The 20,387-nt window shown below is 48.2% G+C and overlaps 1 protein-coding gene across 2 annotated transcripts in view; it reads left to right on the plus strand.

Annotated features, from left to right (window-relative positions):
• Window positions 1-20,387, plus strand: part of rerea (arginine-glutamic acid dipeptide (RE) repeats a) — a 176,597-nt gene that overhangs the window by 107,043 nt on the left and 49,167 nt on the right. For both annotated transcript variants that reach the window (XM_083769374.1, XM_083769373.1), the window contains one exon: window positions 18,529-18,634. In XM_083769374.1, coding sequence (XP_083625500.1) covers window positions 18,529-18,634 — 106 coding nt within the window. The remainder of the gene's footprint in view (window positions 1-18,528; window positions 18,635-20,387) is intronic.

Raw genomic sequence — 20,387 nt, forward strand, 5'->3', positions numbered from 1 at the left:
ATTTTATTGTTGCCTCGATCTTAAACAGAACGCCACGGAGCCGCGTAAACACGCAATGGTAAAGACATTTCCTGGCATCAAAGGGTGGAGCTCAGCAGTCTCCCCTCAGTAGCTGTATTCATTTCTGCCGCTGCACGCTCAAACGTTCTTTGTTCTTCCGCTTTATGGGAATGTACTTAACAGTTTGGCTGTGTTGCGGCTGTGAACTGAGCTGCCTTTGTTGCAAGCAGGCAGCTAGGACCTGTGTTCCGAATAAGGCAAGAGACAGGGAGAGCCAATGTTGTTAAGCCCACTGTTAAATTAGCCTCTAAGCGCTATCTTAATAGAATTATTAAGGAAACACTGAGCTCCCTCGAAGTCTCTCTTTTCTTTTCCTTTTTTTCCCCACTTGTCAAATCCCCGCGCCTTTGATCAAATGCATTTGTTAAGGCGTTCTGCCTCTCCGTGTTGCAGCCCATGTTGAAAGCTCCATGCAACGTGCTGTTTTTATTCCCCCCCTCCTCTTCCTGTTTCTGGAGCTAATTGAAATGATCAGAGAGATTCTTTAGATTCTCCTTCTATCCAGATGGGACTGGCTGGTTGTTTCTGATACGGTCAGCGACGTAGCTCGACGCTGCAGTAGCACGACGAACTAACCGTGGGCTATTGAACTTAACGGCCCATTTATAGCCGGCTGTAATGTCCACCCCATTTGAGTATGAATAACTCTTTATAGGTTTGAGATGAAGCGACCAGTCACTTAGATCCCCCCCCGTCATTTGCACTTTTCATATCTCTCACTTGTCACCTTGTCTCATCTCTCTCTCTCTCTCTCTCTCTCTCTCTCTCTCTCTCTCTCTCTCTCTCTCTCTCTCCTTTTGCTCTCACTCTCCTCCCTTCCTTCCTTATTCCTCTCCTTTACTGTCTGGTCCTTGTGATGAATCTGTGCCTCTAGGCATTGTCGGCTAAGGTGAAGCATACCATTATTGCTGGCAGCACAGCACGTGGACACGCATGTCCAAATCGGTTCACATGCTGTCAAGAGAGAGAGAGAGAGACAGAGAGAGAGAGAGAGAGAAAAATGGGACGGAGAAAGTACGCAGCACGTCCCCACCACCTCCTGTCTCTCCCACATGACTCGTCCCTCATCCCTCTCTCCAGCTAAAAGATTGAATGATTTAATGTCGGAGAGGGTAATGGAGTTGGCGGACGAGTGTGAGAGGCTCTCTCTATCAGTGGGCACAGGAGGAAAAGAGGGGTTATTGAGACCCCTGTCTGTCAGGGCGGTGCACCCTGTACAGCCTGTGACTCCTCTTGTCCTCTCTTCTCTTCGCAGAGTTTAGACGTGCACTCACACTTGAAGTTACACACACACACACACACACACAAACACAAACTCTCATTTCACCGCTCTCATTTCTTCATTGTGTGCACTGCAGTGGAACCTCAACCTGTGCTGTGACGTGCTGGCCTACACATTCTTAGCTGTACTGTTGTGACAAGGCCCTGTAGGGGACTGAGGGATCTCGCTGCCAACAGATGTCTCTCAGAGCAGCTTTTCTATTTCTGGCCCAAAATTCCACCATGTCTGATGACTCTTCCAGTTCCCCGGATCATTTTGAAGATCTTTCAATTACACATCGGGCTGACAATACATTGTGTTTTGTTAGTTTAATGCAGCTGTATTTGACGCCACGGCTAATGGCTACTGTTATTGACTGCACAAGTTCTTGTCATCGTTATTTACTTCTGGACTTCTTTCTTTTCCTTTTTTCAAGTCGTACGACGTACGTACATATATAGTAATGTCTTTTGGTCTCTCCGCCACTATTAAATGCCATCCACCCGACTCCAGCACTCCAGGCCTCAAAGCTGAGGTATCCTAAGTATGAGAGAACAGACATAAAAGCCCTGCTGCGGTACGGATGGCTTTTTTAGAATCCCACATTGCCCTGGACAAAGCAGCCAGCCAACCATAATTAGGCGCAAACTGTTTGCTGCCACGCTAAAATGGCATTTAAATGCCAAATGGCAGCAAGGGCATGCATAATATGTGGGCTTACTGGCTTGTTGCTGTAGCCACCCTGCAGGATAAAGCGCGCACGTGTGTGTGCGTGCAAATCTATCGCTGCAATGGGCCAAAGAGGGGTTACATAGAGATAAGTGGTTGCACTTGTGCCAGGGGTTCATGTTACCCTCGCTAGCTCTTATGCTAGCACTCCTCACTGAAAGCCATCAGTGCCCAAATAGAGGTTGTTAGCAGGGATGTTGAATGGCAGGTATTTTAAGTAATTAACATGCACATTTTTATCGATGATGCAGTCACCCCCCCCCCCCCACACACACACACACACATACACAAACCATTGAGGTTAGACTAGCTTTGGTGCGAAATGCCGCTTTGTTTTATTCTTATCCGTAAATCCCCTGCTGCCCACTATACACAAGTGATTCCCACACTTTGATAAAGTCATCAAGGCCTGTTGTCTTTTTAGCACTAACACCCACTCACTCGGCTCTCTCACTTTCCTGCCTGGGTTTTAGCTGGCTACTGGCTATAGCTACACTAGTACTTGTCTCAGTCAGTGCAGAGCAGCGCTGCACAGCAGCCCCATATAAGGAGCGTGTATATCGGCTCTGGGCATCTGCACAGAATCACGAGGTGTCTGGAGCCCACCTGTCAAAGAACCACCCCCCACCCCCTCTGGCTATTGCTAGCTTCCACCACCCTGAGAAAGCCACCAGAGCAGACCCCGGCCAGCGGCAGTATAATGTTGGAATGCTGTGCTAACACGTTCCAGTAATGATATGTATTATGGTAATATGTCATGCTAAGCTAGCAGGGTTAGTCGTCGGTTTCTTGGCATGAAAGAACCACTGTTTATACAGTGTGCTGGAGGAGCAGCCTCTCTGAGCTCCATAGGTATTAAAGCAAGACTACATATCCCTACTGAAGAATCTGTGTTTCTGTGTGTTTCTGTGTGTGTGTGTGTGTGTGTGTGTGTGTGTGTGTGTGTGTGTGTGTGTGTGTGTGTGTGTGTGTGTGTGTGTGTGTGTGTGTGTGTGTGTGTGTGTGTGTGTGTGTCGTGAGCGCTGTGTGTTGTGAGCGCTGTGTGTGTGTGTGTAATCACTCCTAGCTGGCGGGCTCAGAGGGAGAGGAGGAATCGATGCAGCAGGCTATGAAGAGCAGAGGGAGGGAGGGAGAGAGCAAAGGAGAGAGGGAGGCAGGAGGCTGATCAATATCATAGCAGCAGGGTGGGGTAATATCCTCCTCATGCAGAGCTGCCACAAGCGAGGCTGGAGGGAAAGGGAGAGAGGAAGAATACAACACAGCACAACAGAAGGGAGAGAGGGAGGGGCAGCAGTAAAAGGATGTAAATCTCTGTGGCGTCGGTAAACAAGAGGCTTTGTGTCAATCACCAGATGAAGTGGCACATTTAGCATTCTCCTCTCTTCCACTCCTCCTGCCTGCTCCACTGGGAATTGTTTGCTTGGCAGCCGCCTGCCCATTGGCCCAGGCAAGGGGGGGGGGGGGGGTGGGCGTGATTAGAGGAGGTGGGGGTGGGGGGGGGGTGACCGTTTGGTGATAGCGGATGGGCTGCCATGGCGATGATGATGCCCGCTGTTGAGGAGAGAGAGTCATCAATAACGCCCCGCCCTGTTCTGTTCCACAGACTGTTAATCAATGTCTGCGGCATCACTCCATCATCAGCCTGTGATATCCCGGCCGGCTACACAGACTATCACACATGAGCACGGCCGGCGCAACCGCACATCTCACACTCTACAAGGACGAGTTAGGAGGACACCTCACACCCCAACCCATCCAACCCAAAAGACAGGCAGCTGTCAATCACATCGAAGAACAAAGAGAAAAATATCAATGACGCAGCCTGAAAAATGGCATTATTATTGTCGGTTATTATTATTCAACCACTTAAGCCCTATATACTTTGTGAGCTTGTATATCTGTTATTTTCATTATTCGGCATACCACAAAGTGTCACGATTTTTCGGGGGTCAATTTTCCGCCTCTAATGATGTCTACAATAGGGATGCCAGGTTGAAAGCGATTAAGAGGAAAAACACACCAGCCATTTTGAGAGGACTGTTTTTTCCCCTTAGTTGTACTGAGGTCTGCTTCTCCTCGCTACAGATGTAATGCCCGTGCTGTTATTGCATGGCGTGTGTCCTTGATTGAAGTCCAGTGCAGTGGCCAGCATAGTGCTGTCCGACCTGCAGGGCTGACACTGCCTCACACGACTGTTTAGAACACACGCATACATACTCTACACACACACACACACACACACACACACACACACACACACACACACACACATATACAGGATGTGATGGAGCACAACTGAACTGTACACTGTAAACGGACACTTCCTCTGTGGTGGAGGCAGGGGTGGGAGGGTAGGAATCCTCCCCCCGCCAAACCATATGGTCACACTGGGACGCATAGTTCCCCTCTGTGTGTGTGTGTGCGCATGTGTGTGCGCATGCCTCAGATTTTCTCTGTGGCTTTAGGAATGTGTGCAGTTGGTTCTCTTTTTTTCCCTCTGTTGGTGCATGTTGCTCTGAGCAATCCATTACACCTAATTAGATTGACCCAGGTGCTTGCTTATCCAACAGGCTACACAGCCACTGTACTTTTAAAAGACAGAGTGTGTGTGTGTGTGTGTGTGTGTGTGTGTGTGTGTGTGTGTGTGTCTCCCCTCATGCGTGTACAGTACGTGCACGTGTGGCGTCACCTTGGGAGGACAGCGGCAGGGCCAAGTGAGGGGTGAAACTGAGCAGATAGACTACACACAGGGAGTGAAGCACTGTCTCAGACATATCGGTGACCTCTAACCCCTCTCAGTCTCTTCCCCTACACACACACACACACACACACACACACACACACACACACACACACACACACACACACACAGAGAGAGAGAGAGCACTGCGGGTAAAGAGTAATCCCCTCTCCTGTCTGACAGAGTGAGCTGAAGCGAGTAATTCCCCTGTCCTTTACCTCCCCTACCATCGCTGCCCGTTGCTTCTTCACACAGCAAACAGAATGTATGTGTGTCTTTTGATTTACACACATTTAAATGGGAGGAGAAGACTTTGATGTGCCTGGCGTACAGAGAGGAATGTTTCTTTGTGTGATATTCAATCTCTTTGTCTCACTGTGCGTACTCTTCTCTCTCTCTCTCTCTCTCTCTCTCTCTCTGTGTGTGTGTACGTCATTGTGATTCTCATGTTATTCCCATGTTCTATATTTGTGTACAATTGCTTTTTCATGCGTTTTCATGGTATCATTTTGATGATAATCAAAATCAATTCAATCAATGCAACTGAGTGTACTCCAGGACGTTACGCCCACATATAGTGAATAATAAGACTTAAATCTTGTGTGCGTGTCTGTGTGTGCACTGTGCAGTACATCACATACACACACCTCAACTTGAGAAACTAAACGACTCATGCTGCCAGAATTGGTTAAGCCTGGTTCAGACTAAAGATTTGTGACAAGACGTCTCCGTTTCAATCCCAATATTTACTATGACATAGATCAAAGTATACATTTGGATTAAAATGGCATTTCGCCTAGAAGGTGTCGCTATTTCCCCTCCCACTGGTTGCAGAACAAGTTTCATGCCATTAAACTTGCAGGGTATTTGGCCGGACTTTACACTTGATTTTATGACTTTAGTAAACATTGTCATGAATACTTTATGCGTTCAATCACTAGTCTTCTTTCAACCGTAAGAATGTGTTTTAATAAATGATGGTCCCATTCATTTTTAAATTGTTTATAAAGTGCTTCTAAGACTTTCTTCCTAGACTTCTATTGGTGTTTGAAGACCGTTGGCTGCCCTTCCACCAAATAGCATTCATTTCTGGTTCCATTTTGGGACCGGAAATACCAAGATGGTGGATTTGAATGAGCTAAAATAGTGGTTTCAAAACGGGTCTGTACAAGGCACCAATGGGTGATGTCATGGCTCCATTCGTCCATATTTAGTTTTTACTAGATTTTTGCCGTGCGACACCGTCGTACAGCGGCCCATAAATAAAACATTGCATTGTTCTGAATTGCCCCTTATAGTGAGGATGTTTTGGTCAGCACATTGAAAAGAGGAGAGTACAAAAAAACAGGGGAAATCCCACAAATACAGTCCATGTAATCCTTGGTGTATTAGTTATAAAGCCATGCTAAATATCGTTGTGTTTAGTTAGCGTTGTCTGTTGTGAAACGGCAATTACCCCATGTTGGCAGCGTGCAAATGTTAGTAGTAGAGTATCCACGTTGTCTTTGCACGCACAGGTGAACATTTTGCAATATTGCAAGTTACCATAATGTACTCATTATATGATTAACGTCACATTCCCATAAGTACTTGAACTCGTATTAGGCACACACTATGCTATGTATCTATAAATATATATATCAGTGAATCCCTTTTGCTTTGGGAACCAGCATAGGAGAAAGGAGGGAAACCCGCACACCGCCACTTGTCAGGTTCAAGAGCATTTATTTTTTAAAGAGCAGAGAGCAAGATTTTGGTCTTGCGACCTTCCTCAGGCTTGGGAACCAGCCAAAGTAATAGATCCTAAGATCTGCGCTGTCGCTAGCAACAAAGCTAACAAAAGTATAGCTGGCTCTGGCAAACGGGATGTAAACGGTGTTCAACATGCTTTAGTCTGTCACAACTCACAACTGCCATTGATCTGTTACAATGTTTAAAACCAAGAAGCCAGGGAAAATGGCTGTGAACATGGCTAGCAAAATCAGTTTGAATTTGACACATCAGTGCTGCTCACTGGCTTTTTTTCTTCTCCTTCCACTTCCCCAATCCAATGTACCAACTTTGATGTTCCCTTTACGCACTCATACTCTCTCTCTCTCTCTCTCTCTCTCTCTCTCTCTCTCACACACACTACAGTCATGTTACAGTATGTATGACGGCTGTCGTTGCCGGTCTAGACTGTAGTCATACAGCACAGCACAGCCCCCTCTAGTACGTTGCTTCCCGTGTTATTGCAGCTGTGTTGTCTACAATACATCTCTTGTTGCAACACAGCAGGAGGCTCCAAGCTTCTCGTGCGTTTGTGTGTGTGTGTGTGTGCCACAATTCTTTTTACCATTCTTCCCTCAGCAGAGCATATTTGTTGTGACTAGCTCATATCTTTTGTTTGAGGTTAACATGGCAGTCGGTCACAGCCCAATACCATTTCAAATCTTTTGTGAACACGCACACATACACGCTCGCGCGCACACACACACACACACACACACACACACACACACACACACACACACCTGATAACGCCATTTTTATCCGCAATGATACATGATCACACATGTGGGTTGATTATTTGCATATTGGTATTTGCATACCAAACGCGTTTAGAGTTGGCATGTTAACCAGACCACCCATTGCTTAGCTGGTGTGGTGGCTGGCTCATGCACAGCTGATGTATGACTGATAGTGATGGTTCCATCTCTGGAGACACACACACACGTACGCACACGCAGAGATAGACAGACCGACCGACAGACAAGGTCACCTTGAGAGAGAGTGGAAGCGATGGATATCTTCAGAAGTGGTGAGCAGATAAGACGGTACAATTACAAGGCAAGTTGTGCTCAGTGCGCTATAAGCCCTTGAAGGCGTCAGCGGGCTATCTGCATCTCTCCCTCCTAGTGTTTCACACAACGCATTATCTGTTTTCATGCTCCTTCTCTCCTTTTCCACCATCCCATCTGCTGCTGATGTGTTTTCTTTTGCCTTCACCCCACTGTGTGTGCATCGCCAACGCTGTCCCTGACTAGTGTTTGTGTACGCATGTATGTAGGTGGGCTGCCTGTGTATATGTATATATATATATGTGTGTGTGTGTGTGTGCTGTGCGGAAATGTGTTTGTGAGCATTCATGTCAGCGGGGTCATAAATATTCTTATCCGCTAAGCATCAACGTGAATAAACTGACCAGACAAGCTAACAAACACACACAGCAATTCCGCTCTCACCCCCCACCCCCCTCTCTCTCTCCCTCTCTCTCGTTCTCTCCCTCCCAGCCGCTAACAGCTGCTCTTACATAAAGCAAACCTCCTCCCACATCCACACACATGAGCATGAATGTACTGCTGCCTGTCTATCTCTCCCCATCACCTTCACCACCTGCCTCTCACAGTGCATGCCACATCAATCTTTAGGCGTGCACTTACACACGCACGCACGCTTGAAGGACTCCCAATTCTGTGATACACATAGTGGAGGTGACTCCACGAGTCACACCCACCACTCACACATATCCTGGCTTTAGACAAGTGTTATTCCCTTCCCATTGTTTTGCTACTGCATTAACCGTCCGAAACCTCGCACACACACACACACACACACACACACACACACACACACACACACACACACAGCTTATGTGTGTGAGCCAGAGATCGATGAGCCTCGGCTTAAGCAGGCCTTCTCATTTCCTGTCTTGCATTACAGCGCTCAATCAGCCCACAGCTCCTTCACTGCCACGCCACGTTCAGGCTGCTGCAGCAGCACGTGCACACAGACACGCACACACTCACACACACACACACACACACACACACACACACACTCACTCACTCACTCACTCACTCACTCACTCACTCACTCACTCACTCACTCACTCACTCACTCACTCACTCACTCACTCACTCACTCACTCACTCACTCACTCACTCACTCACTCACTCACTCACTCACTCACTCTCTCTCTCTCTCTCTCTCTCTCTCTCTCTCTCATATATACACACTCTCACTTTTGAAACAGGGCTCAGATTAGCTGGCTGGGCAGACATCCAATTATGACAAGTCCACACACACACACACACACACACACACACACACACACACACACACACACACACACACACACACACACACAGTCACACACCACCTCTATTCATATCATTCCTGTTTGCCTCTCTCTCTCCTTCTTCCCCACCCACACACTCCACAGCGACAGTCCAGGCTAGTAAGATGTCTCATTAGCTCACCACCAGGCTATGCTAACAAGGCAAAGCTAACACAATGTGTCCCAGCAAACGGCCCACCCAAACAAAAGCCCACCGGTCCTTTAACAACTCTAGTTAGCTACACTTAACAACACAAAGGAAGCCTATTTGTTGTTGTTGTGGTGGTGCTAGCGGTCTGGAAAACATAAACTGGAGCGACATCCCAGCCAGAGTTTTTGTTTTCAGTGTATGTGTGTAACCCAGGAGAGTTGGATCCTGAGTCATACTATTATCTGGAGACCAGACGAGGCTTTTCCTCTCGGGAGAAACTCCTCCACTCGCACATGTGCACACGCGCACACACACACACACACACACACACACACACACACACACACACACACACACACACACACACACACACACACACACACACACACAGGAAGCTAGCTATCCAGGAGACGTGGCTTTTGAAGGCAGCTAAATGAAAGGCTGAAGTGAGCAATGACAGTTTTGTCTGGTTAGCTGCCTGGTTCTCATGTTTGTCTGAGAGATAAGGACAACATTATTATGGTGTGACTATTAAGCTAACTAACCAACTCCATGTGTCCTTGCGATCACCTGCATATGAGGACACGTTTGAATCTGCATTCTGTGTGTTGGTGTTTGTGCGTTACCAATCATCTGACACGAGGTTCCCAGTCCTCTTGTGTGTCTTTATACTGTGGATAATGATCCATCATTACTGAATGTGTTCATTATCTCTCCCTCTCTGTCAGAGTGCTGCTTTCTGTAGTGTCGCTTGTTCTCATCTGAAATTATTTGGCTCAAAACCGCATCCAGCAGCAGTAATGTGTTGGGTGGAGAAGACAAATATTTAAGTTGGGACCAAATCAGGCTGTTCTATAAAGTGTGTGGGTGGGGGGGGGGGGGGGGGGGGGGGGTCGTTCTCCAGTCACACAAACCCCTGGACCTAACAGAGGGCTATTTAGTCCTAAGCCTGCATTTTCATTATTGTTGGGGTTAGATGTCATGTCACCATGCCAAATGTAGAAGAGGTGAAATGAAAACCGGCCCTGTTTGTTTTCCCAGTGGCGGGAATGGAGATGGGAGCGCTTTAGCCGGCGTGAAACCACAGATGTGGCGTGGCAGCAGTGGTCATGTGTAATGCGTGCGACTCTGTCTGTAAAGTGTGCCTGTGGCTGCTTGGCAGTATGACTTATACAGCAACACTCCCAAAGCCTCCCTGCCCAGCCTTCACATCCTAATTGCCATTATCTGCTAGCTCATTTATGACTCAACCCTCCTCTACTCCGCTCCTTCCTTCCTCCTTCCCTCTCCCCGGAAGACAAAATGGCTCACTAACATCCTCAAATGCGATGCTGCCATGTTTGTGATTTATATGGAACATACACAAGCCCACGCGTGCACCACTGAAGGGACCTCTATTCTTAAGGTGTGTAAACACATAAACACACACGCGCGCGCGCGCGCACGCGCGCGCACACACACACAGAGCCAATCTGCTTAGTGTGTAGCAGTTAAAGAGCATCCAATCCTTCATGGAGCTGGCCTGACAGATGGGCACAGTGTGTCAAAAAGCTGAGGGGACGATTTAATATCCAAACAACTCAGTCCACAGACGGATAAAGACCCACTGCTGCACAAAGGTCCTGAAAGAACCACAGTCAAAGCTTAGGACTCTGCTCTCCTTCTCTCCCCCATTCCTTTCGCCGGCTCCATTTATGCTTGTTGCCAGGCAGAGAGGCAGGCTGTCCAAAGTGTCCATGCAGTCTCCGGTAGAGGGGATCTGTGTTAGTGGGTGGGTGGGGATTCATGGGGTGGTGGAAACATGTAATCAACACTTGTTTGGCATTATTAGTATGTGCTGGCCTCGGAGAGGTAGGCTATAGAGGGGCCAGGGCCCCCTTCTTTTCCTTTCTTCCAGAGAGCCAAGCACGGCCCTAGAAAGCACATAAGGAGAGGAGGATTTGAGAGTGGAATCCTGCTGCTGCGGCGGCTCTGATGGGCTGATTTAGAGGTGCTTTCACTTACCTCTGACACCACTGAGTCCCGGCCTGCCCTGCCCCACTACAGGGCTGCTACAAGAATAGTGGTGCTTATCCCCAAAGCCTACTCTTATTTGTGTGTGAGAGAAAGGGAGTGCATGTGTGCGCGCGCGTTCGTGTTTGTTCTCACAGCTTGCTGACATTTGTTTTTAACCACCTCCTTTGTCACTCACCGAGATGTCGAAGGTTGCGTGAGCACAGCAGATCTCCCATACTCTGCCAGTGTGTGTATACGCACACACACACACACACACACACACACACACACACACACACACACACACACACACACACACACACACACACAGTTGGGTTGTGTTCTTTGTCGTCCAGATGGAAGTGCTTATTGAGTGCTGGTGTGCTGGCAGAGCTCACTCTGTCTCAGCGAGAGGAGACGGAGAATGAGGAAGACAGAGCCTTCCAATTACATACATCATCCTTTTGAGCATGTGTGTCTGTGTGTGCAAGCGTGTGTGCGTGTCTGTCTGAGCAGTGTTCATAACTGCTTGTGTGTGTGTGCCTTGTGCCTATGAGTGTGGATGTGCGTCTGTGGTGTGCACGTGTGTATGTCATCCTCCCAGCCAGCTCTTCCTGCCTCCCCTCTCTAATCATATCATGTGGGAGCAGTAGATTAGTCCTCCCAGATCCCATCTCTGCCTCCCAACGCTACAATCAGCCTTTTGTTCTTAGCTAGTGCCCCCACCCTCAGCCCCCACCCCGCTCATACACACACACACACAGAGAACAATCCACCCTAGTCCCTGGCTGGCACTACGTGCCCCTGTCTGTCCATTTGACACCTCTACCTAACCTCCTGTCTGTCACGTACAAACATGCACACACACACACACACACACACACACACACACACACACACACATACACACACACCACCCCCCCCCCCCCCCCCCCCCCCACATAGGCTAGCTGTTAGCTTAGCAACGTGCTAGCATTACTGGGCTGCCTACCATTCCTGACTGACACCGCCTGCCTCTTATGTTTGACCTCCTCCACTCCCCCCCCCCCCCCCTCTCTCTCCCTCTGTCTCTCTCTTCTCATTCATCAGTGTTCAGAATCTGTCCTTCCTTCCTAACTTCCTTCCTTCCTGCTGTCCGCCACCTCCTGAAGGAAATCGACATAGATTGTGTAGTGCTGATGTCACCGGTGGGACTGAGGAGAGAGGGAGGGAGGGAGGGCGGGCGGGCGGGTGGGCGTGAAGGATAGAAAGGAGGAGAGAGAAAGGAAGGGTCACCAGCGGGGTTAGTGAAGGAAGGGGAGAGTGTTTGAAAAGCGGGGAAAATAAACAGTGGTTTCCTGTTAACGAGGTGCACCGGGGGCCTGCGGTGTGGGAGCAAGGGGTCTGGATCTGTTTAAAGCAGATCTCTAGTGTTACAGTACAGAGTAAGGAGGTGGTGGGGGGGGGGGGTTACTTGTGGTTCAAGGGTTACAGGTTGTAAGAACATTCCCTTGTTTTTCTTTTCATTTTTTTTTCTTTCTCCGAGGCCAGGGTTTTTTGCCGAAAGACTCACGGCCATGTTGCGCAGTTTAACAGAGCGGGGGGTTGGGGTGGGTGCTGATCCAGGAGAAGGCTGCGGTTGGTCGCTGCCTCTGTCAATATCCTCTCCCCACCAACGAGGAGGAGGGGTTTAGCTTTGGCTCACTCTCTCTCTGTTTACTACTGCATTAAAAGGAAAAATATGCTCTTGTTTGGATTTCACACCCTCTTAGTTTAAAACATGGAATTAAGCCCACAAACAGTCAATTTTTTTAAGTATGGTACCTCCCCTGCAGAACATAGTCCCCCCTCCCTTTTCACATTTAAAGCCTCTCCATGTAAAGGGAAAGCCTGCCCCCTGTATTTTCCTCCGTCCCCAGTCTTTGTGGTGGTGTGGTCCTACACAGGGGCCAGCCTCTAGAGTTGACTGTCTTTGTGGTGGTCTGGTCCTACACAGGGGCCAGCCTCCAGAGCCTCCAGTCTTTGTGGTGGTGTGGTCCTACACAGGGGCCAGCCTCTAGAGTTGACTGTCTTTGTGGTGGTGTGGTCCTACACAGGGGCCAGCCTCCAGAGTTGACAGTCTTTGTGGTGGTGTGGTCCTACACAGGGGCCAGCCTCCAGAGTTGACAGTCTTTGTGGTGGTGTGGTCCTACACAGGGGCCAGCCTCCAGAGCCTCCAGTCTTTGTGGTGGTGTGGTCCTACACAGGGGCCAGCCTCCAGAGCCTCCAGTCTTTGTGGTGGTGTGGTCCTACACAGGGGCCAGCCTCTAGAGTTGACTGTCTTTGTGGTGGTGTGGTCCTACACAGGGGCCAGCCTCCAGAGTTGACAGTCTTTGTGGTGGTGTGGTCCTACACAGGGGCCAGCCTCCAGAGCCTCCAGTCTTTGTGGTGGTGTGGTCCTACACAGGGGCCAGCCTCCAGAGCCTCCAGTCTTTGTGGTGGTGTGGTCCTACACAGGGGCCAGCCTCTAGAGTTGACTGTCTTTGTGGTGGTGTGGTCCTACACAGGGGCCAGCCTCCAGAGTTGACAGTCTTTGTGGTGGTGTGGTCCTACACAGGGGCCAGCCTCCAGAGCCTCCAGTCTTTGTGGTGGTGTGGTCCTACACAGGGGCCAGCCTCCAGAGTTGACTGTCTCAGTCTTTGTGGTGGTGTGGTCCTACACAGGGACCAGCCTCTAGACAGGGGCCAGCCTCTAGAGTTGACTGTCTGTGTGGTGGTGTGGTCCTACACAGGGGCCAGCCTCCAGTCTTTTGTGGTGGTGTGGTCCTACACAGGGGCCAGCCTCCAGAGTTGACTGCACACACAAGCAGCCTCACAAAGGGAAACGGCATGGGCATTATGGAAGCCAAAGGGGCCAGCCACCTTTTAGCTCCAATCGGGGGCATTCCCACTTCCCAGGCAGAATTAATTGCCTTGACACTACTCTAGGCGTAGCCTTAGTCACTGTCTTGGATGCATTGATAATGTGATTGAATGACTAGATTATGTAGACTGTTAGACTGAAAATGTAAACAGTACAGTCAAACACATAGTCTAAAAGGATATCACTGAAATTAGTCATTGCAATCTTGTTTCCATGCGCATGGTGTACGTAGCTTACTTATACAAAATGTTACAGCATTTGAAAAGTCAGTTGGGCAGTATCTCTAGCCTTACCCCCCCCCCCCCCCCCCCCCACACACACACACACACACACACAGTGTCTGAGTGTGCCCAGGAATGCACAGGGCAGCCTGAGCCACCGGAGGGATGGAGCAGAGCAGGGGGGGCGACTATTGTGCTCAGCCTTAAAGCATGACTCTCAGATTTATATCTGCTGAATGAATAGAGGGGCTAGCCTCGTCGTACCCAGGGGGCTCCACTGGAGAAGGGAGGACAGTTGTAATTTCAAGGCTGAGGAAATGAGAAGCTTTATCCCCCCCCCCACCCCCCAATAATGCTACTCTCTCTCTCTATTTTTCCTTTCGTATGTCCTCTACACTTAATTTTCATTTCATCCTTCTTCTCCCGCCCTTCCTTCATTCCCCCCTCAGCAGCTGGTGGGTGAGTCTTTTGGCGTGTCTACACAGAGCGGTATTCCCAGGCTTGTAGGCCGCGCAGGGAGCTAGAGAAGGAGGGCACGGGGCTTGTTGTGTAGCCTCTGGCAGGGCAGACAAAGATGGCCGACATCGTGCCGAAGCAATGGCTCTACTCTGCTCTGCAGGCAGCATGGATTGTCCCTAATCAATTCAGCACTGTGGTTCTCTGGCTCTTGTACTCTCCCTCCCTCGCCCGCTCTCTCTCTCTCTCTCTCTCTCTCCCCCCCCCCCCTCTCTCTCCCTCTTTTATTCTCCCTCCCTCTGTTCTCTCTTCCCCTCTCACTGCTGCCTGAGAGGGCTTATCTCCGCTGTGGGCTTTTGAATAGAAATCTGCTCTGGAGAGCAGCAAGTACTCTGTAACATTGAGGATATTGATGTTACTTGATTAACGCTCAGCCTTCACTTCAGTCTGTCAGGTCTTTGGGTTTTGAGGGAAATTGTGTGGGATTATGAATGACATGCGCACACGCGCGTGTGTGTGTTTGTGCAATGTGTGTGTGTGTGTGTGTGTGGTGGGGGGGGAGGGGGCAGCATGTGCGCGCCTGTGTGTCTGCCTGTTTGCATTAAGCACATAGCCTCTGTGTTCCAGCTCTCTGAAAATTCCCTTTGATTTTGTGGTTTTTACAGGCATAAAATGAGATGTTCAAGTATTGCGCTGCCTGGCAGCGTTTACAATCTCCTAAAAGCATTAATTATGTAGAAGCAGTGGATGCTGCTGTGCCACGGCAGACAGCCTTGTCTTTCTTAGACAACAGCGGTCTTTGTATTGTGTCTGGACAGACCAGAGGTTACACTGTCAACTCTGAGTGTACAAATAGATACATGAACACTTCTGGATTTTACTGTGTGGGAAGGTTTGGCTAGAAGTTGGGAGGGGGAGCAAACATGATGTCATTGTGCACATCTCTTTGTGTGTGTGTGTGTGTGTGTGTGTGTGTGTGTGTGTGCGCGTACTGCATACGTGTCTGCTCTTCTGCATTGTTTGTGGAATTATAGTATAGCAAGTATATGCGAAAGCCCTCAGATCACCGTCTGCGTGCGCACAATGAAATACTCCCATAACCATTTTTATACTCCCAGAGTGTATTTAATTGTGTGCATGCGCAAGGTTCGAGCTGTGCAGAGATGCTCTGAATGACTGCTTTTAGGAGATTGTAACCCCCCCCCACACACACACACACACACACACACACACACCACACACATTCGGCACAAACACACACCCTGCTGGAGAGAGGGAGATCACAGGGAGAAACATAGAAAATGGAGGGTGGGATTGGATTGAGTTTCAGAGGGTTTTATCGAGAGTAAATAGTGAAGAGGCGACTGAGAGAGGGGGGGGGGGGGGGGGGGGGTTCAGGGAGGTGATGATTTGCTTGGCTGCATGGGTTCTGCCCCCCTCCCCTCCCTCCCCCATGACATAACTGAACCAAGTACTCCAAAGGCTTCAAATATCTTTACACTGACCTCATGTTCCTCTACACGGTGTGCTAAGCACATAGTGCACACACGCGCACACACACCAGCACCCACAGCTATTAAGCTAAACGGTCAGGCCTGGGGGTGCCTGGTGGCTCAGCCAGCTAGTACACTGACCATATGCTCCTTGTGAGTAGCCAGGACCCAAGTTTTAGAATCCAACCTCTCGTCACGTCTCGCATGTCTCCCCTGCTCTCTCTGTGCCCTATGTTTCCTGTCTCTCTGTAGTAATACTCTACTATCTAATTAACCACTTAAACCCTATCCGAGTGGAATAGTAAGAGAGTGGCGACACTAGCGTTGACTCCCATTGTAACAATGGAATGTGGAAGTGCTCATTGTTTAGAACATCCAATGTTTGGAACTATAGCCCATAGGCACCCGCTTTGCGGCGAGATCAAAGTGTGTCGCCACTCTGTTACTATTCCACTGGACCCTATATACTTAGTATATATACTTAGTATATAGGACGGGGTCCCCCAGGGCTCTATACTTGGTCCGCTTCTTTTTTTCCCTCTCTACAGAAAATCTCTTTGTTGAAAATGGCTAATCTAGTACAGCTATTTATTTATTTTTGAGGAATGTTCACCCCCAGGCCAGAATAGTGACGTTCATTTGGTTAGAGCGTAGAAATGCCACACACAAAAAGACAGAACGGAACAGTCAAGATTGCTGTGTTAGTGTAAGTGTTATTATTGGTGTTAATGTTGAGTTTACTGTTAATGTTGGTGTTAATTTTAATGTTGCTGCATATCTCTCCAGCAGTCATGCACTACAGATTGCTTCGTGCTTGCGTACCTGCTAATGCAACTGATGTTAAGATTTTGTATTTATAATTGTTGATACAGCGCCTGTGGTGAGTTTTATATGAGATGGGGAGAGAGGAACCACTAGTTCATAGAAATACACACACTTCAAAGACGGAATAATTTCATGGTGGAACACACTCACTTCTGGTATAACTTAAGAATGTCAACGTCAGTGTTGCATATAAATTATAATATAATATAAATTAATTTCTACCCGCTTGCTCACTCACTGCTGGAGTTTGTTCAACAATGCAAAAGAGCTGCATTCATTACAGCCTTTGTGTGAGGGCTAGGTTATAACATTACATAACAGTCATTCATGGTATTCTTCCAGTATGGTATATGTATTTCTCATCATGCAGGCACAGAATGGCGCCCTGAGCGGATTGTCAGCCGTAGACTGTAAATATCTTGAGACATCACGGAGGTCAGGTCACCCAATCTGATCTTCTGACACCGTCAAGAGATGTCAGGTCATGACAGCTTGAGGCCTTTACTGTTAGTAGTGTGAGTAGTGTTGTTATTGTTGGTGTAATGTGGGTCTTAGTGTTGCTTTAGAGTTCGTGTTGGTGTTAGTATTTGGTTTTAGTGTTGTTCTTGGTGTTAGTGATAGTATTTGTTTTAGTGTTATTGTTGTTCTTGGTGTTAGTGGCTCAGTGAGTCACACGTCTGACACAGGCTGTGCAGTGCAGTGGTGCCTTGTTAATGAGTGCTGTGCTGAGGGCGACAGCGCTCCATTTAATGTTCTTTTAACGGTCAGCTGGACTTGTGTGAAGACACAATAAATATTTTATATCATGGAATGAAAACAGTGTTTGCCCTTTTCATCCCTCACTCCCCCAGCCCTGGCCTTAGCGTCTACTGTTTCCTATTTGTTTCCCTCCCTCACTCACTCTCTCTTTCTCGTCTGTGTTTTCTGGGTATTTCTTTTCTTCCACCCATTGACTGGCCCTGGAAGCTCTCTTTCCCTTGTCTCAGTGCTGCCACTTGCTGGTCACATACTACAACTGCAGTTTCCTCGCTTACGTGCATTACATCGAAAGGCCAGTGGATGGCAGCGCTCAAAGACCTCAAGTGGAAAAAGCCACAGTGCACACATACACACACACACACACACACACACACACACAGAGGATATTGTACCTCAGAGAGAGCAAACTAGTCTGCGGGTGTGTAAAAGCTGTCAGCATGTCAGAATCACTTAATGGATCCACTTGAGTGTCGTCATGAGGTGAAAGGATGTCCAGGGCAGGCAGAGAGGCTGCAGGCTTCCTGGGAGCAACTCCCTGATCCTCCCTGCTCTCCAGATTTTATTTCTGCACGCCTCCTCCCTGTTTACTTTATTAAGGCTCTAAATGCTGCACAATCCCTTTTTAATTGACTTGGTTTCACTGCAGGCTTTCTGGCATCAGCCGGCGTGAATCATAAACAACACGCCTGTGCCGGGCCGCTGTTTGCCAAGAGGCCAATTTGTGATGCCGTTAACAAACAAATGATGTCTGTTTATTTTATAGGAGGGGCGGGGGGTATTTTTCTCTTCTTCGCCGCTGTTTTCCCTCCTCACTCACTCTCTCTCTCTCTCTCTCTCCACCTTGTGTCATGTGTTGCAGAGTAAACGGGACCATCTGCTGATGAGTGTGAAATGGTACTACCGCCAATCCGAGGTCCCCGACTCTGTCTACCAACACCTGGTGCAGGATCGCAACAATGAGAATGGTGAGGCTGCCTTGTATACCTGTGTAAACACACACACACACACACACACGCACGCACTCACGTACACACAAAGTAAATACACACATGCTTCCTCTTTGACGCAACACTTAATTTTTCTGTCACACACTTGGATGTGCACGCACACACGCACGTGCACAAGCACAAGCTGTGTGCCAGCCTTGCCTGTGCTCACCAGATTGTGGGGGATATAGGAGATAGCTGTGAACTGCATCTCAAACAGAAGCCAGTGCACACTGTGTCCCAGACAGCAGAACCAATCCCAGGGCTCTGTTCTGTTCCCCGGGTAATACGCCACACTGCAGCTTATTAGCACTTGAAAAGCCCTGCTGTGTCATGTGCGTCTTGAGCGCGTGCAACACTCTCTCCACAGCAGTGGTAGGAAAATGTATTTGTCACACACATTCACACACTTAATAAACTAACCACCCCGCACCCCCGCCCTTACATTTTTAACACATTTTCAGATCATCTGACATAATAGGGGTTTGATCTCAAGCTGAAAGCACACTCGAACGATGGGATTTGCAGCCTGGTTGGTTCTCTCTATATACCACCCCATAGAGATACAGGTGGATAAGATGGAGGAAATATTGGCACGCTTTCTCAGTACAGTAGCTCCCAAAGCATACTTTGTATTTGTACTGACACATGCCGTTCCATTACGCTCATCACCTTTGTGGCCTTTTTATTTTATTTTATTTTATTTCATTTTTCAATACAAGGTGTCAGAGTAGATTGTTTGCCGTTTACAGCACATTTAATCATATCTGTTATTATTGGCATAACTTCTGGGAGGCCTTAAACCCAATATTTTCCCAAACTTACTGATTTACATTACATATGGATTTAGGATGTTTGCTGGAGTAGTATCCTGTTTGCATCCTATCAGCGGACATTTTATCAGGATAACGATACTTGACATGTTGTTCTCAAACGGGGCCTGTTTGAAATGGAATTCCCCCCAAACAGTGGTTCTATTCAAAGTTCAAAGCTGTAATGGGTGACAGGCAGAACAAATATACCTATGAATACACAAAGTATATCTATACAAGTATACGCCACATGGGCCCAGGCCGTAGCGTAACGGTCTGGGCACCGGACTGGTGATCCAGTCGCGGTGTGCCGCGGGTTCGACTCCCGAACCCGACACGGCCTTTACCGCATGTCATCCCCCCATCTCTCTCCCGTTTCCTGTCAGCCTACTATCTGTCCCTTAAAAAATCAATAAAAGGCGTAAGCCGCAAAAAAAAAATCTTAAAAAAAAAAAAAAAAAAGTATACGCCACATGTACAGTATACACACCATACCCCATATACAGTACCTATGTTGTTGTTGGTGTTACTACTTATTAACGGAGGTGGACATTTACTTAAATCTGTTCTTAAGTACACATTTTGTACTCGAGTCAGTACTTAAGTACACATGTTGTACTTCGCTACTAAAATCACGCAATAACAACATTGTAAGCAGATACAACGTGTATTCACAACTCCAGTTTCACCTGGATCTGACATTAGCAATTCAGCACAGGTGTTAGTGAAAAAGGGTTCCTTGCCAGTGTGTCATCAAGGTTATCAAGAACACACCAACACATGTTTCTGCGTGACACAGAAACACAAGTGATTTCAGTTCAGTACGGCACGCCGGTGTCTGCAGTCTGTCCTTGCAATGCATTGGGAGTGGACTCTGGATTATTAAAATTGATGTCACATGGGGGGGGGGGGGGGGGAGC

The sequence above is a fragment of the Protomyctophum parallelum genome (assembly GCF_964188405.1).
Source record: "Protomyctophum parallelum genome assembly, chromosome: 7".
NCBI lineage: Eukaryota > Metazoa > Chordata > Actinopteri > Myctophiformes > Myctophidae > Protomyctophum > Protomyctophum parallelum.